Raw genomic sequence first — 18242 nt, 5'->3', positions numbered from 1 at the left:
TGGCACTGAAGAAACAACAGGAAGCTGAACTGGAGGTGGCAGAAATGAACATGTTGAGGTTCTCGCTCGGAGTGACCAGGTTGGATAGGATTAGAAATGAGCTCATTAGAGGGACAGCCAAAGCTGGATGTTTTGGAGACAAGATTCGAGAGAGCAGACTTCGATGGTTTGGACATGTTCAGAGGCGAGAGAGTGAGTATATTGGTAGAAGGATGCTGAGGATGGAGCTGCCAGGCAAAAGAGCGAGAGGAAGACCAAAGAGAAGGTTTATGGATGTGGTGAGGGAAGACATGAGGGCAGTTGGGGTTAGAGAGGAAGATGCAGGAGATAGGCTAAGATGGCAAAAGATGACACGCTGTGGCGACCCCTAACGGGACAAGCCGAAAGGAAAAGAAGAAGAAGATTCTAGAAAAGGCCTCTTCCATGCCACAATATATTTTTTAAAAGGGGTAATGTCGCGCACTAAGTTTGTCAGATGTGTCGTATATACATGACCTATAACATCTGAAAAAGTATTCCTCACAGAGCTGCTGTGCTATAATAGACTAAAGTATTAAACATAAATTAATAAAATAAAATATAAATAAATATCTGTCTAAAAATATGTACATTGTGCCTTATACCAAAGGCAATATAACCAATATGGTCAATCTCGCTAATTTAACAAGAACTGCAATTCTTAAATACAGTAAAGATAGACGTGTCTTATGAGCAACAATGTACACGGTTGAATATTATGGACAGTGTATTAAATTATAGACATTTCTCAACAGTGTAGTAGAATAATCAATTGGGTAATTAACCAGTGCTGCAAGGGCAACGTGCTTAAAATGCAGGTTGTCCATAATCTTAATTTCTGCTCTAGAGTCAAAGATAATGGGTGTCAGTGAGAGATGATAATAATGAGGGAAAAGCATAAATGGAGGTGAGCATCCTGACTGCGTAATGGAAGAAACTGGTTTTGAGCCTGTTGGTTTTAGGTCAGACGAATCTGCAGTCAATTTGAAGAGGCAGTGGGATGGGTGAATGGGGTCACCTGCAATCATGGTGGGCTTGCGAGTGATGCAGGTATTATAAGCGTCCAGAAGGGAGGAGAGAGAGAGACACCAATGAACTTTTGAGCTCCTCTCACAGAGTGTTGCAGGATCTTGCGGCAGGAGGTGGTGGAGGCGCCGTACCATACGGTGATTCTGCTGCACAGGATGCTCTCAATTGTTCCTCTGTAAAAGGAGATTAAGATGGGTGTGAGGGGGTCTCACTCTTTTCAGTGTCAGCAGAAAGTAGAGCTGCTTTTGAGTCTTTTTAGCCAATGTTGCGGTTTTAATGATCTAGTACAGGTCTTCGGATATGCGTACACCGAGGATTTCCGTGTTGCTCCCTCGCTCTACTGCAGGACTGTTGATGGTTAGCGGCCAATGCTGGTGTGCCCTCTCCTAAAGTCCACTATGAGGTCCTCAGGTTTCTCCACGTTCAGGTGGAGGTTATTGTCCTTAGGCCACATCGTCAGGCAGCTCACCTCACTCCTGTAGCTTGTCTCATCGTTGTTGTTGACAAGGCCTACCATGTTGACTGCAAACTTGATGAAGAGGTTAAAGTTAGATAGTTAGATGTGGGTGCACAGTTGTGGGTCAGCAGAGTGAAGAGGAGGCGCCTCAGCACACATGCTTTTGGGGTTGTTCAGCATGATGGTGTTGGAGGTGTTGCTGCCAACCCGAACTGCCTGCAGTCTTCCTGTCAGGACTCCAACAGGCATTTCCACAGGGAGGTGTTGAGTCCCAGTCAGTGTAGTTTGAGGATGAGCTGCTGGGGTATGAGAGTGTTGAATGCTGGGCTGAAGTCGATGAACAGCATTCTGACATCAGAGTCTTTGGGCTTCAGGTATGTGAGGGCTGAGTGGAAGGCAATGGAGATGACATCATCTGTTGAACAAACTGGTAGGGTTCCAGTGTGGCGGGAGGGAGGATTTGATTTGACTAGTCGCTCGAACCACTTCATAATTACAGGAGTGAGGGTGACGGGCGGCTGTCATTGTAGCACGAGGGAGATGGCTTCTTTGGGACCGGGATGGTGGTGGTGGCTCTGAGGCAAACTCCTGAAGTTTGCAGATGACACCACCAACATTCCCTCTAATTTTCGACCTGTCTGAGGAAACACGCTAAGTCCGTGAGCATTACCTTTGACGACTGTGAGCAACATCAGGCATATGCACTGTGGTCAGATCGGTGTTATCCATTGAAGTTACATGCCTCATTAAAAGATTCAGATTACAGCATTGATATTACCATCAGAAAATTTTAAGAACAAATTTACGTGTTTTTGCAAACTTGCAGTGAAAATGCCAACAAACAAAAAAATACATTGCTATCCAAACCAAGCCAACTATGAACTGTAAATTTGAAATGTCGCTTCCAACTTTGTTTCATTTATTTATTTTTAACCCACAATGATATCCCTGTTTGTTTTTCTTGGTGTAAAACTGAATTATTGCTTGTAGAATATCTTTAGCAATGCATGTTGAAAGCTGAATGATGCTACCAAACAGTTTTAAGGTTAATGCTATGTCTCCTATTTTTAAAATACAGAATTAGCTTTTTGTGCAGTGTATTGTCTGTGCTTTCATCTATCAGGCTGCGACAAGTGGGAATTTTAACATTATACACCATCTCATTCTGTACTTTCAACTTTTTTACTCAAAAAAGAGAAAATCTCATCCAGTTTCACCACTTTTTCTTCATTATTGTTATTATTATTATTATTATTATTATTCACATACGCCAACATTTTTTTTTTTTTTTTTTACTTTTGCCATTATTATCGAGAGTAAACATAAGCAGCATGTGTAACTTGTCTCGTTCAACCCAGACTGTGTTTCTAACCAAAGCACCGGTGGTGGGTGGTGTTAGTAATTATGAGTGTGGAGGTGCTCGGTCTCAGCAAATGGCAATGACCTATGGTGTCCCTCAAGAGTCAGTTCTTGGACCTCTCCTGTTCAGCCTGTATATGCTACCCTTGGTCAAATTTTTCAAAACTTTAATTTTGACTACCATAACTATGCAGATGACAGTTATATTTAGCAGTATCTCCAGACGACTACAGTTCAATTGAGGTATTGTGCCACTGTCAAAATCGGATAAATAACTGGATGAGCCAAAGCTTTCTTCAACTAAATCACAACAAAACTGAGACAATTGTTTTTGGCAATAAAGAAAAGAGAATTGGTGTTAGTAAACACCTGGACTTTCTATCTTTAAAAACCAAAGATCAAGTCCGAAACCTAGGTGTTCTGATTGACTCCGACCTGACTTTCAACAAACGTATCAAATCAATCACAAACACTGCCTCATTCCATCTGAAAAACATATGAAGAGTTTGTTTTCAAAACGAGACATAGGCATTTTTTTCAGATTTACGAAACTCGCGCCAAAATTATCTACCTCCGAATGGACAATTTTGGTGCGAGTTTCGTAAATCTGAAAAAAAATGCCTGTCTCGTTTTGAAAACAAACTCTTCATATCTAGAGTCAAGTCTAGTATGTGTCAAACAGACTTGGAAAAGGTCATCCATGCTTTTATCTCAAGTAGGCTTGACTACTGTAGTGGTCGTCTGACTGGACTCCCCAAAAAGAGTATGAAACAATTGCAGCTCATTCAGAATGCTGCAGCTCACGTTCTGACAAAACAAAGCAGTCAGAGCATGTAACACCAATCCTAAAGTCCTTGCACTGGCTTCCATTCAGCTTTAGAATAGATTTTAAAGTTCTGCTATGGGTCTATAAATTACTAAATGATTTAGGTCCTGAATACATGAAAGAAATACTTACGGAATACAAACTCGGTAGAGCTCTGAGATCGACTGACTCAGGTCAAATAGTGGAATGCAGACTCCAAAGCAAACATGGTGAAGCAGCATTTACCTATTATGGTGCACACAAATGGAATAAGTTGCCAACAGAGGTGAGGTCAGCCCCAAGTGTGAATGTTTTTAAATCCAAGTTGAAAACTCTTCTTTTTTTCTCATGCTTTTTAAACATATCCACTTTTTTGTCATTACTTGCACTGTATGCAGTTTTAACTGTCTTTTTTTTGTATTTTGTTTGTCATTTTTATTGTTTTTATCCCATTTCAAACGTTTTAGCTCTTTGTTTTCAAATGCCTTTAATCGTGTAAAGCATATCGAGTTACCTCATGTATGAAATGCGCTATACAAATAAATTTGCTTTGGTCTACTTTACCCCTTCAAGAGCCGGAGGTGGGCGGTGTCAGGTAAACAAAAAAGTAGAGTGTGTGGCATGGTGTGGCTGAGCAGCAGTTTGTTAGAGACCGCGTGCTGCCATGTCTAAAAAAAGTCAAGCTGTGGTTCACTGCGTTGGATCGGTTTTCATGTGCGCTGAGTGTGCGCTACAAGTGCGCAATTGTGCAGGCGCGCAGCTTAAGAGGGAACATTGTACACCACAATCATCAGCCTCATCAAAGAAAGCGACAAGTCTGCATATCGACAGGAAGTGGTGAGACTGGAGGTTTGCTGTGGCCAACACAACCTGGAGTTGAACACTCGAAAGACTGTAGAGATGATTGTGGACGTCAGGAGTCACCCTTCACCACAGCTGCCCCTCACACTGTCCAACTTTCTTGTGTTAACCCTCGAGACCTTCGAGTTTTTGGGAATCACAGTCTCACAGGACCTGAAGTGGGAAACGAATATCAACTCCATCCTCAATAAAGTCCATTAAAGGATGTAAAAATCTGAGGAAGCACGGCCTGTCACAAAAGCTGCTGAGACAGTTCAACACAGCGGTCATCCAATCAGTAACGTGTACCTCCATCACAGTCTGGTTCGGGGCTGCCACAAAAAAAGGACAAACTCCAACTGCAATGGACAATCAAAACCACTGAACAGATTGTCGGCACCAAACCTTGAAGACTTGGACGCCACTCGAACTAGGACCAGGCGGGGAGCATCCTTTTGGACCCTCCACATCCCAGCCACCAGGTCTTCCAGCTCCTTTTGTCGGGTAGGCACGAGTGATCAATGTAAATCAAAACTAGCAGGCATTAAAACACTTTTTTCCCTCTTGCAATTAAGTCATTAAATTCTTGTTCAGTGAACCTATTTTCTGACTTGCACCGTTGTTGGGACACATCCTCACATACTGCTAATTCAATCAGTATAAGTAATATATACAGTAGACAATGGCACAAGTCATCACTTTAAACTCCTCCCTTTGCACAATTGTTATTGGAGACTTTGGGTTCTATAACGGTGAACCGCGAACACGCAAAGCACTCTGTATAAGTTTAAACCCATTCGTTGGCAGTGTCCCATTTTTGGGACATCATGATTTTCACCAATTATATCCTTCAGTATATCAAAATATTTAAGTGTTTTAATCTGAAGCCATAATTTAGTATCAGGAGAGGATAACTCATTGGTCAAAGTTAGCATGGAGTTATTTCCCTTTCCTTCCTGACCCAACATGGCTGCCTCAAGTACACATGGAGTGTTTTCCAAGAGAAGAAAGGGAGAAAGGTCAGTATGCAACCAAATTTGTCTTCAAAATGCTAATCCATCAGTATTATTAATGCGTAAGTGTCGTTCTAGAATAAGAATTAATTAATAAACATATTTCTGGTATGTACCACTTCACAGAACTGATAACATACCAGTTTTGGGATGCTGCCCGCGAGAGGGTACGTCTTTTTTGCGATTTGTTTTTGCGTTAAACGAAAAAGAAGTGGTATTTTCTTTATTGTGGCCTGTTAGGAGACTTTTATCTCAATAAGGCAAAAAATGGCACCCTACCCATGAATGGGTTAACATAATGTGAGTGTTGACGCTCTAACTGCTCTAAATGCTCGAAGACTGCATCTTTGTACAAATGTGACTCTAGTTTAGAAAAGTTTAAGTGAATCTCTGTTGTTGTTCTTGTTAGTTGTTCTTCTCAGTACTCAAGATTAATGCCTTTGCTTGTTTTCATGTAGTTCTTCTGAAGGCATGAAAGCATATCAAAGTTCTTTTTTTTTTAATGCGCGCGTGTGCGCGCGTGCTTTGCTTGAGTTCATTAAGGTAGTTGGGAGCGCGTTTTGTTTGCGTTTATTATGGTATTTGCGTGCACACATTGTGCAGGAATAATTGTGAATATAATTATCATGCATCTGCTTCCACTAAAGAAATGCTTTGCTCGAGATAACGTGGAAGCCGCCTAGCAGGAGATAGCAAGAACAAAAACATCTAATCATCAGAACTGTTAGAACCAGGAGCTCCTGCTGCCTGTTAAAGAAATGACCACATATGTACTCAGCAATTCCACACTCATGCACACACACATGAACAAACAAGTACACTTTGTTCCCAACTATGTTTTGCTTGCCGTGTAAATAAGGGGCGTCTTGAAACTAAATAGAGGTGCTGAGGAGAGGATAATCAGAGAGTGCAATGGCGAAATGTACGAGACAGTTCCTCTCCTCTCTCCTCGCGAGCTGTCAAACTTGAACTGGTGTCTTTGCGAACCCTAACCCATTCTACCAGAAAATCTTTTTAAGTGGGCGGCAATATTGAGCATTGGGAACTCTCAGGTCTCAACAGGGGGAATGGTAGCCCTGGTACAAAGGCATGAGATAACTCATGGATTTAACTTGTATGCAAAAAATTTTTGTTGGGCTTGTTTGACCTGTGCTCGACATAATCCACAACGGAATGTGCATCCAAAACATGGTCAGTTTCCTCAGACTACAAATCCATCTATCCCTCCATCCGCCGTGCTGGAGCCTATCCCAACTATCAACGGGCAGGAGGCAGAGTACACCCTGAACTGATTGCCAGCCAATTGAAGGGCAGATGGAGACAAACAGCCGCACTCACAATCACACCGAGGGGCAATTTAGAGTCCAATTAATGTTGGATGTTTTTGAGATGGGGGAGGAGACTGGGAAGTGGTTGACAAAATACGACTCATGTTCCACATTAACTTGAAACACCACTGTTCTTACCATCCACAAAGTGAGAGAATGAATAGTACAATTGAGAACAGACTGAATAAATGCATGGAAGAAACAGACCATGGACACAATGGATAGATTTAGTCAAACTGTACATACATTACAAGCACGACAGGTCTCATTCTATTAAACACACTGTTTGTGAGACCAGACAAATTACCAATATTTTCCACACAATGAGAGATAGACAAATGACGAAGAAGAAAAAAAAACGCACAAGTGGGTCCCTTTCAGGAGTTATTAACAACCCCAAATATCTTTAAAAATAGCAAAAAGGGATACTTGAGTGTATCCATTAACTTCTTTTGAAAAACAAAAACAATTTCTAACGGCGTGTCACTAGAAAATTTCACATGCATCAAATTGAAAGGACTGGAAACAAATTAGGAAATTTATCTGCATTGATATGTAAAATCATTTTTGTGCCATTCTCGTGTTGGTGCGGCGGGAACAGTCTTTTGGATTTTTTTATGCCAGATGGCTTTCCTGACGCAACCCTTCTGCATCTATCCGGAGAGAGAGTTGGAGCCTATCCCAGCTAACTTCGGGCGGAGGCAGACTACACCCAGGCCTGGTCGGCGGCCAGTTGCGGTGCAGATGTCGACATCACTGAGCAGGAGTCGATCCCATGCTGCCTGCACTCAAATCGGCCCACTGAGGGAAACCTGAACTACAACGTGGCCCGCAAGAGAACTGAGTTTGACACCCCAGCAATCCACATCAGATTGAAAAAAACAAGTTACTGTGCTTTAATGACTGTATTATTGTCATTTGTCTATTCATCTTATGCCTGCTTATGAATTAACATCTACTGTACGTGCAAGTTTTACCCAAACACTGGCATAGACTGAGCAAGAGCTGAATGACATGGGCAAAATAGCAGAAAGAAACACGTGGATACACCTTACACACTGTAAAATGTTATCTCAGCGAGTCACCCAAAGGGAAAGGTGAGCAAAGTCCAGCATAAGGCGGGTGCAGATGTATAGTATCTGAAAATACCCGAAGACTGGTGAAGATTTAAAAGACACTTGACTCATTTAGGGGTGACTTGGTCGACATGACTTCAAATAGGCTAAATAATATGATAGTATGTTGGGCTGCAACATTGACAGCCGGAATGATAATTTTGTTCATATGGTCCCCTTGGGTTCCTGTAAAGCTGAGAAAAACACATAACAACAGAACCAATAATAATACACTGTCAACTATGACTACCACACATGAGATAAAGAGGCGCAACCTCATTTCAAATAACGTTGATAATCAACTATGCGGCAGTCACTCAGGTCGTGTCGCGGGGGCAGCATCTTTAGCAGGGATGCTCAGACGTCCCTTTCCCCGGCAACTTCATCCAGCTCTTATGGAAGGATCCCATCGCGTTCCCAGGCCAGCCGAGACTTCCCGACGGACCCACCTCTCCAGCACCCCTCCAAATACCTTACCAGGGAGGATGAAGAATGTGATCCTCCTTTAGTTGGAACACACCCTCCGGTCCTCCTTGTTAAAAAGGGGGACCACCACGCCAGTCTGCCAATCCAGAGGCATCCTTGCAGAGGCATGTCAACCAGGACAGTCCCACAACATCCAGAGCCTTGAGGAAATCCTGGCGACTCTCATCCACCCTCAGGGCCCTGCCACCGAGGAGGTTTTTAACAAACTCGGTGACCTCAACCCCAGACATAGAAGAGCTTGCGTCAAAGAACCCAGACTCTGCATCCTGATGGGAAGGTGTGTTGATGGAATTGAGGAGGTCTTCTAAGTATTCTCCCCACTGACTCATCATGTCCTGTTTTGAGGTCAGCAGTGCCCCATCCTCACTATAAACAATGTTGATGGTACACTGCTTCTCCCTCCTGAGACGCTGGACGGTGGACCTGAATTTCCTCAAAGCCGTCTTGAAGTTGTTCTCCGAGGCCTCATTGAACTTCTTCCACGCCCAGGTTTTTGCCTGAGCAATCACCGAAGCTGCATTCTGCTTGGCTAGCCAGTAGCCATCAGCTGCCTCGGGAGTCCCACAGGCCAGAAATGCCCGACTGGACTCTATTAGCTTGACGGCATCCCTCACTGTAGGTATCCACCAATGTGTTCGGGGGTTGCCGCCGCGACAGGCACTGACCACCTCACGGCCATAGCTCCAGTTGGCCGCCTCAAAAATTGAGGCCTGGAACAGCGTCCACTCGGACTCAATGTCTACAATACACGCACACACACCTACAAACAAATCCCTATCTCAAAGCTAAAAATGTCAGCTATATCGCCAGCACCTCCAGCAGAAGAGTCCCCGAGTGATGAATGGTAACTATACAATAATATTAGTGTTTTACAATTGATATTTTTACCATTAATTTATAACACTGTATATATTATATTTACAAGATTTTATAATTAGATTTAACTGAAAACCTCTTTTTGTCTCAAATATGCAAAGTACAAATAGTGTTTACATATTTTAAATGTTCTGGTACCCACTTGAACATACATCCCCCCACTTCGTAATTTTTCACATTTTACCGGTGGTCCTGGTCCGAATTAACCACGAAAAACAAGGGATTACTATGTGTGCGTGTGTGCAGTGTGTTGTGAAAGTATTCGGCCCCCTTGAACTTTTCAACCTTTCGCCACATTTCAGGCTTCAGACAAGATATAAAATTACACTTTTTTGTCAAGAATCAACAACAAGTGGAACACAATTGTGAAGTGGAACGAAATTTATTGGATATTTTTTACTTTAACAAATAAAAAACTGAAAAGTTGGGTGTGCAATATTATTCACCCCCCTTGCAATAATACTTTGTAGTGCCACGTTTTTCTGCAATTACAACTGCTTGGGGTATGTCCCTATCGGCTTTGCACATCGATAGACTGAAATTCTTGCCCATTCTTCCTTGCAAAACAGCTCAAGCTCAGTGAGGTTGGATGGAGAGCGTTTGTGAACAACAGTCTTGAGCTGTGCTCATAGATTCTCGATTGGATTCAGGTCTGGAGTTTGACTTGGCCATTATAACATGTATACGTTTATTTGTGAACCATTCCTTTGTAGTTTTGGCTTTATGTTTTGGATCATTGTCCTGTTGGAAGATAAATCTCTGTCCCAGTTTTTTTGGAGACTCCAACAGGTTTTCTTCCAGAATGGTCCTGTCAATTTTAACCATCTTCCCTGTCCCTGCTGAAGAAAAGCAGGCCCCAACCATGAGGCAGCCACCACCATGTTTGACAGTGGGGATGGTGTGTTCAGGGTGATGAGCTGTGTTGCTTTTATGCCAAGCATATCGATTTGCATTGTGGCCAAAAAGTTACATTTTTGTTTCATCTGAGCAGAGCACATTCTTCCACATGTTTGATGTGTCTCCCAGGTGGCTTGTGGAAAACTAAACAAGACTTTTTATGGATATCTTTGAGAAATAGCTTTCTTCTTGACACTCTTCCATAAAGGCCAGATTTGTGCAGTGTACGTCTGATTGTTGTCCTATGGACAGACTCAGTGGTGGGAACCTCAGCTGTAGATCTCTGCAGTTCATCCAGAGTGATCATGGGCCTTTTGGCTGCATCTCTGATCAGTCTTCTCCTTGTTCGAGGTGAAAGTTTAGAGGGACGACAGAGTCTTGGTAGATTTGTAGTGGTCTGATACTCCTTCAATTTCAATATGATTGCTTGCACAGTGCTCCTTGAAATGTTTAAAGTTTGGGAAATCGTTTTCTATCCAAATCCAGCTTTAAACTTCTCCACAACAGTATCTCGGACCTGCCTGGTGTGTTTCTTGGTGTTCACGATGCTCTCTGCACTTTAAACGGAACCCTGAGACTATCACAGAGCAGGTGCATTTATACGGAGACTTGATGACACAGGTGGATTCTATTTATTATCAGTCAACATTGGATTATTCAGAGATCATCACTGAACTTCTGGAGTTAGTTTGCTGCACTGAAAGTAAAGGGGCTGAATAATATTGCACATCCCACTTTTCAGTTTTGTATTTGTTGAAAAAATATAAAATATCCAATAAATTACGTTCCACTTCACGATTGTTTCCCACTTGTTGTTGATAAAAAATTAAAAATTTTATATCCTTATGTTTGAAGCCTGAAATGTGACGAAAGCTTGAAAAGTTCAAGGGGGTCGAATACTTTCACTAGGCAGTGTGTGTGTATATATGTATATATAAACACACACACACACACACAGTCAAGATCCTAAAAACAAATGATTAGAGATTAGTCTCTTTCGAGCCTCAAACATCAATGTAGAGGTCGACTGACTCGGCAACTAATCGTGAAAATGGATTTGTCCACTAATCGATTTTTTTTTTTTTTCCATCGTTTCCTCACTTAAAAGTCAAAGGTCCAACAAATGCATCAGTCAAAGATAACCAAATGAAACACAAAATGTAGTTTTTGAGTTGTGATTTTATTCATTTAGGGAAAAAAAATTAACGCTACATTGGCCTGTGCGGAAAAAGTAATTGTCCCTCTTGGAAAATCAAAAATTAACTGACGAATCACACTTTTTTGGGGGGAAAACTCTGACCTTACCAAAGCTTGAATATCTCAGTCGGTTCAATCAGGACATCACTAAAATATAATGACCAAATGAAATTGTCCAAAAAATCTCATCAAGCTTCAACAAACTCCCACGATACAAAGAAATTCAACAGATAATAAAACCATCAACAAATACCAGTCTGGAAAGGGTTAAAAAAAAAGATTTCTAAAGCTTTACAACTCCAGCAAACCACAATGAGGGCCATTATCTACCAAATGTAAAAATTATGAAGTGGTGAACCTTCCTTGGAGTGGCCAGACTGCAAAAAATTACCCCAAGAGCACAGCGACGACTCACCCAGGAGGTTCCAATGGAACCCAGGAAAATACATCTGAAGAATTGCACCTCAACCGTGCCTCAGGTAAAGTTAATATTCATGACCCAGATATAAGTAAGACTGGGCAAAAGTGGGATCCATGGCAGATTTCCGAGCCGAAAACCGCTGCTGATCAAAAATAAGATCAAGGCTTGTTTTAATTTTGTGGGTGGGGGTGGGGTGGGCACCTGCTTGATTCAAAAAACCTTTGCGAAGAGAATATTTCATGGACTGACGAGACGGAAGTTAAACGTTTTGCAAGGAATGTGTCTCTGTTAGATCTGGTGTAAACAAAGCACAGTATTTCAGAAAAAGACCATTGTTACAACAAACAAGAACACAACGCAGTCTTCTTTAACTAAAACGAGGACGGACCAGTTTAACCTGCACTGAAATAATACATGATCATTTATTGTACTCACAGGGTCTGGTATCTTGTATGAAGGTTCCACAAACTCTTTTATTCTACTCCTCTGAAAGAGTGGGATGTATGCTATGAGTGGTATTAGAATAACAAAGACAAGCACAATGGCGACAGTTATCTCGATTTTTGTTGTTGTTGGGCCTGGAAAACAAAAAAGAAAAACACTAATCTGTTAACCTTTTTATGCAGTTCAAAACATTCTAACAAGTATAATAGTACAGTTTTGTAATAAAGACATGCCCCCACCACCCAAAAAATGTGCAACTAGATTAGTGTCATGGCTGTAATTTTACTAAATGCCCTGAATTTGTTGTATACTGTATACACTGGGTTTCACACTTTCTCCATCCCAGTGGGGAATGACAGTTTGAGAACCATCACACTAAAAGGTTGATGAGTTGTGCCCTCAAATCTGAGAGATGTGGAGGAGTTTGTAAAGATATGTACAAATGCACTCTTTAATTCAAGCTGTCCCATGATAGACTTCGGGCGGCTGAAATCAGAATCATAATCAGCTTTATTGGCCAAGTGTGTAAACGCACACAAGGAATTTTTCTTTGGCAGTCAGTGCTGCCCTTGTACGACATTCAGCAGAAGAACAACAAAGCAACAAAACAAAATTTTTGTTTATTGGAACTATTCCTTTTGAGAGTCGTGCTAGATGTAAAATCTTCTTAGTTCAGAGCAGGTAAGAGATAAGTGTGTCAATGTCCCACGTTGTGTTAAGCTTGTATAGAGTGTCTTTACCCGTTCGCGGGCAAATTACTTATTTGCGTTTGTGCGCTCGGAGTTTATTTTCCATTTTCGCCCACCTTTTTATACATTGTGGCCCAAAAGAAGAAAACAGTTTTTTTTTTTAAGCAATGCTGGTCCAGCCAAAGAAAAGCAATGACCGTGGAAACGAAGCTTAACATCATTAAAAAAAAAAAAAAACTAACACAGAGACAGGATTAACACCGACGGACATGACACACAAAGACTTGGGCTTCAGTCAGATGACCGTAGCAATTATTATTAAGGACAAAACCCGTATTTTAGCGTACGTGAAGAGTTTCGCCCTCATGAGAGATACAGTGATCACGGAGCAACTTTTTTTGTGATAAGGAAAAAAAAAAAACAAAAACGAAGCAACGTTCTTCGATTGTTGCCAAGATGGAGATTAAGATGAAGATTACTTACATTATGGATCGAGGATCCGAATCAACGTTGGCTTAATATCAACCTCATGTTCATTAAGGGAAAATGGACGGTGTATTTTCCCAACTTTGAAAGAGCAAAATGGAGAGGACAACGAGGAGGAATTTACTGGTGACAATGGCTACCGGCACTTGCTTACTTAGCAATAGCTGAGCACAGCCTCCTTTCATTCTTCACCATCCTAGCCTCACTTTCTTTATAGTAAGTGAAGCATCTTATATTTTTTACTTTAATGTATTTTAGTTTTTTTTATACCCATACCCACCCATTTTTCCCAGCCACTTATCCTCGAGGGTCACGGGAATGCTGAAGCCAATCCCAGTGGTCATCGGAATTTTGACTTTAACGGTGAAATCCGACTTCAGTCAAAATTCAAGTTAAGTCGCTACTGTAGGAACGGATGTCAGTCGTAGACCCAGGACTCCCTGTATTGCTAATACTAATGCTGACTGGACCAGCAGGACGTGACTTAACAATGGCACAAGGCAGAAAATAGTATGTTCGCAGATCAAGAATTTAATGACTTAATTGCCAGAGAGAGAAATATGTTCGAATGCCCGGTAGTTTTGACTTCCATTGATCTGTAGCACTTTCCCGACAGAAGGAGCCGGAAGAGCTGGTAGCCAGGATCTGGAGGATCCGAAAGGATCCTGCCTGCTCTGGATCTAGTTCGCGTTGCATGCAAGTCCTCAACAGTGGGTAGAGTGGTGCCGACAATCCGTTGAGCCATTTTGATTGTCCATTGCAGTCGGAGTTTGTCCTTTTTTTATTTTTATTTTTTTAATCAAGTATTGATTCATTTCTCATTCCATGTATTTCTAAAGGTGCTACTAACATTTACCAGATGTTGGGAACAACAACTAATAAATACAAAGAAAGCAGCGAAAATAAGATCAGAAATTAAGTTGTGTGTAATAATTAAGACTTACACCGATTTGATTGAGCTGACAATATTTGCCAATAATTGGCATTTTTTTGCCAATTTGGTGATCACTTTTGATACCACTTGGTGATCCAATCCGAGAAAGACATTTTACTCAGCATTTCTGTCGTGAACAGTATATCTGAATCCAAAAGCTAGTTTTTATACAATAGCATTTATATAGTTTGTTATATGTCTTTTTACATAGTACTGTAAATATCTGACAGCCTATAAAGTTATTTTTAAAAAATGACACAAAGGCAGAGACAGCTGAGACATGCAAGGATTAGACTACAAGACAAATTTGCTCTTTCATGATTGGTACAATGTCAGACTACTGAAATAAAATCTTCCATTCTGATATCGCCACGTCCTGTTTTTTTTTTTTTTTTTTTTTTTACGATCATTGGGCTTTAGCTTGTCAACTCAAATGCAACTGGATGCACTTGTTATCGTGGGGATGACAACATAAGTGGATTGTGCCGACTATTATAAGATGAAAGGGCAGGAGGGGGGCAACTGTTGGTGGTCCCCAGTGCAGGCCTTTGTGTAAGGCTTGCTTGAGGTACAGTATGTTCACATACTTTTAATATCATGCAACTCAAAAGCAAAGCAAAACGTTCCGTAGGCTAGCAAGCTAGTGCTAATCTTCATGGTTGTGTATAAACATGCTACAGTTGTGTAGAAAAGATGACCTGAGAAATGCAATGAATTCCAATTATTTTTTTAAGCCAACGCACATACTTTACAATTGAAAAATCTCAAGGCACACAATCATGTCACAAAAAGTAGATACGTTAATTGGTTAATTGCTGGTAGTTACTGCCATCTAACAGAAGACTATTAATATGCCTCACTGGCATAAATAGATGAACAGATACATCATTTATTGCAAAAATATTTTTTTCAATTTTTTTTAACTATTAAATACACAATTATACACAGTAGACTCATTAGTCCATCTTGTGAGTGAATCAGTGATCGGTTTATCTTTTTTTTAATTTTATTTTTTTTAAACTTGCTGATCAGCCCCAAAAATCATGATCGTGTAAAGCAGGGGTGTCCAAACTTTTTGCAAAGAGGGCCAGATTTGGTAAGGTGAAAATGTGTGGGGGCCGACTATTTAGCCTGACATTCTTTGAACCATTAACATTAAATACAAATTAACTTTTTGGGATTTTTTTTTTATTTAATTACAAATGGCATACTTTTACATTTTTTTTTTACATTTAGGTTTTTACCGAAATCACAAACCACAAAAAATTAAGAAAACTATAAAGGATATCTAAGTTCATGTGAAACATTACATATTATTCACTATTATATGCTCACTGTAGGAAAAGTGCTGAAAACAAAACAATGATCACTGCATATTCAAACTGTGATTTTGACCATCACAAAAAATTAATTAACTGAGATTTAAGAATTTATTCAACTCAGAGGACTTAACAAAGGTCTTGCCTGCACTAATGTGAAGGGTGATACTGGGATCTTGACTGCAGTATGTAGCCCATGTCTGGCTCAAGAGCAGTGGTTTTGATGCGCAAGACGTCACGCAGGTGAGAGTCACTCAGTCTCGTCCTCATGCGGCTCTTGTTAATGTTCATAACGGAGAATGTCTTCTCGCACATGTATGTGGAGCCAAACAAGCTCAGCATTTTCTTAGCAAATGTCCGAATTGCTTGGAACCTGCCTTCATCCAGCTGGCGGTAGAAGTTGACAAGAGGGAGCTGTTGGTGCCGACTGCGATGCTCGGCGTCACACTGCAGCTCAATGAGCTCCAGTTGCAGGTGGTCTGGAGCGTCATCAGGGTCCACGGAGAAAGGAGAGGAAAAAAGCGTGATCTCCTTTTCAATAGCTGCAAAGTCCCGAAAGCGCTGCTGAAACTCCTCAACCAGAGATGAGATGTCTGCTGCATACTTTGTCATTTGCGCACTAATATTGATCTGTGGGAAACTGGTCACAATTTCCTGCAGCGACGGGAAATGTGGGGTATTGGGCTGCGCCTGTGACAGGTGTCTTTGGAAAAGTAGCAGCTTGGTCCGAAAGGCTTTGATGTGTGAATACAGTTGGCTTACCACTGCATTTTGCCCTTGAAGGCTTGTGTTCAGCGCATTCAGATGTCGCGTTATGTCAACTAAAAATCCCAAATCAGCCAGCCAAACAGGATCATTTAATTGTGGAATGGGTTGTCCCTTTTTAGTCAAGAATTGTCCAATTTCCTCCCTGAGAGAGAAGAAGCGCTGCAGCGCAGACCCCCGACTGAGCCACCTTACGTCGGTGTGATACAAAACATCTCCGTATTCAGCCTGGATGTCGAGAAGAAACTGTTGAAACTGGCGGTGGCACAGCGCTTTGGAGCGAATATAATCAATAGTCTTTATCACCGGTTTCATAACATTATCATATTTCATATATTTGGCACAGAGAACTTCTTGATGAATAATACAGTGGAGTTTAATAGCGCTGCCTCCTTCTTCGCTGACTTTGTTACAGACAAGGTTTGATAATCCACTCCGCTCGCCAGCCATGGCAGGTGCGCCGTCCGTAATAATCCCGGTGACTTTATTCCACTGTAGTTTCATGTCATCTACGGTGGAACAAACAGAAACAAATAAATACGTTCCTCTTGTTTGGCCCTTCAGACTCTGGAGGTCCAGAAGCTCTTCACTCACGTTCATGTCATTGTCCACTCCTCTTAAAAAGATCAGTAACTGAGCGGTGTCGGACGCATCCGTGCTTTCATCGCACGCTAACGAGAAAAAGTCAAACTCAGTTCCTTTTGCCTCTAACTGTCTCTTAATATCTAATGAAACGTCTTCAATTCTCCGTACCACAGTATTACGAGCCAGGCAAATATTGGCAAACTCTTGCTTCTTCGCGGGACAAATTTTCTCAACCATTTCCATTACACAGTCTTTAATAAATTCACCCTCAGTGAAAGTTTGCAGTGCTTTGCAATCAGCGTTGCCACTTCGTAGCTTGCCTTTGTGGCATTTTCATTTGACTCACGGACTCTTGTGAAAAAGCTTTGCTGTGCCGTTAAAACAGCTTCCAGTTGCTTCACTTTTTCACCGCGTTTGTTCCCAGTTAGCTTGTCGTAGCTAGCATGTTTCGTCTGGTAGTGCCTCTTGATGTTGAATTCCTTGAAAACAGCCACAGTCTCTTGGCAAATTAGGCAGACACAGTTGTTTCGTATTTCAGTGAAAAAAATACTCAAATTTCCACTTGTCCTGGAAGCGGCGGCCCTCGCGGTCAACTTTCCTTTTTTTGTTTACAGACGCCATGTTAGAAATGGGCTGGGCTGAAACGATCACGCAAGGTCAAGGGTCACGGCGGCCAGAGTGCGGCCACAGGGCTACTACCATCTTCTGGTGAAATGAAAAATAGCTTTTTGTACACATGTATTTTATACTGTGGTCAACAGTGCTGGCGGGCCGCATATTATTGATTTCATGATAGAGGCCGCGGGCCGGAAAAAATTTGTCCACGGGCCGCAATTGGCCCGGGGGCCGGACTTTGGACATGTCTGGTGTAAAGGCTAGTAATAATGTAAAATGACCCGGGAAAGAAAGTATTGAACACACCTTTGTTTGCAATGACAGATTCATGATGCCTTTTGACTGGAGAAACTGGTCGCATGTATTGCTCTGGGGTGGTTTTGGCCAATTCCTCCACAAGAGTGGTCTTCAAATCTTGAAGGTCTGTGGCCTTCTTTTATGGACCTTGAATTTCAGTTGTTTTCATAGATTTTTTATTGTATTTAAGTCAGGTGATTGGCTGGGCCATTCTAGCAGCTTTAATTTTTTTTCTCGGAAAACAATCGAGAGTTTCCTTGCCGCTAT

At 41.5% G+C, this 18242-nt stretch overlaps 2 protein-coding genes across 9 annotated transcripts in view; both read right to left on the bottom strand.

The window, feature by feature from the left end:
- The window catches only part of LOC133512470 (uncharacterized), a 69191-nt gene that overhangs the window by 5674 nt on the left and 45275 nt on the right, over positions 1–18242 (bottom strand). The window contains exons 6-9 of one of the 8 annotated variants that reach the window (XR_009798200.1): positions 12277–12419; positions 4914–5002; positions 4539–4840; positions 3822–3914 (exon numbers count right to left, since the gene is read on the bottom strand). Coding sequence is in view for 6 of the 8 variants with exons in the window: in XM_061842143.1 (XP_061698127.1) it covers positions 4823–5002; positions 12277–12419 (323 nt within the window). In the remaining 2 variants the exon portion in view is untranslated. The other 7 variants (XM_061842144.1, XR_009798199.1, XM_061842147.1 and 4 more) reach the window with 7 other exon arrangements.
- Positions 13179–17335, bottom strand: LOC133512469 (general transcription factor II-I repeat domain-containing protein 2B-like). Its single transcript, XM_061842142.1, has 2 exons — positions 17073–17335; positions 13179–16987 (listed from the first exon to the last, which is right to left on the bottom strand). The coding sequence occupies exon 2, from the start codon at positions 16980–16982 to the stop codon at positions 15864–15866; it is 1119 nt and encodes a 372-aa protein (XP_061698126.1). The 5' UTR covers positions 16983–16987; positions 17073–17335; the 3' UTR covers positions 13179–15863.

Source organism: Syngnathoides biaculeatus, chromosome 14 (genome assembly GCF_019802595.1).
Source record: "Syngnathoides biaculeatus isolate LvHL_M chromosome 14, ASM1980259v1, whole genome shotgun sequence".
Taxonomy (NCBI): Eukaryota; Metazoa; Chordata; class Actinopteri; order Syngnathiformes; family Syngnathidae; genus Syngnathoides; species Syngnathoides biaculeatus.
This window is presented reverse-complemented; position numbering and strand designations above follow the sequence as displayed.

Excerpts from the sequence above, each read along its gene's own strand:
- LOC133512469 (XM_061842142.1), bottom strand. The coding sequence starts at position 16,982 with ATGAAACTACAGTGGAATAAAGTCACCGGGATTATTACGGACGGCGCA.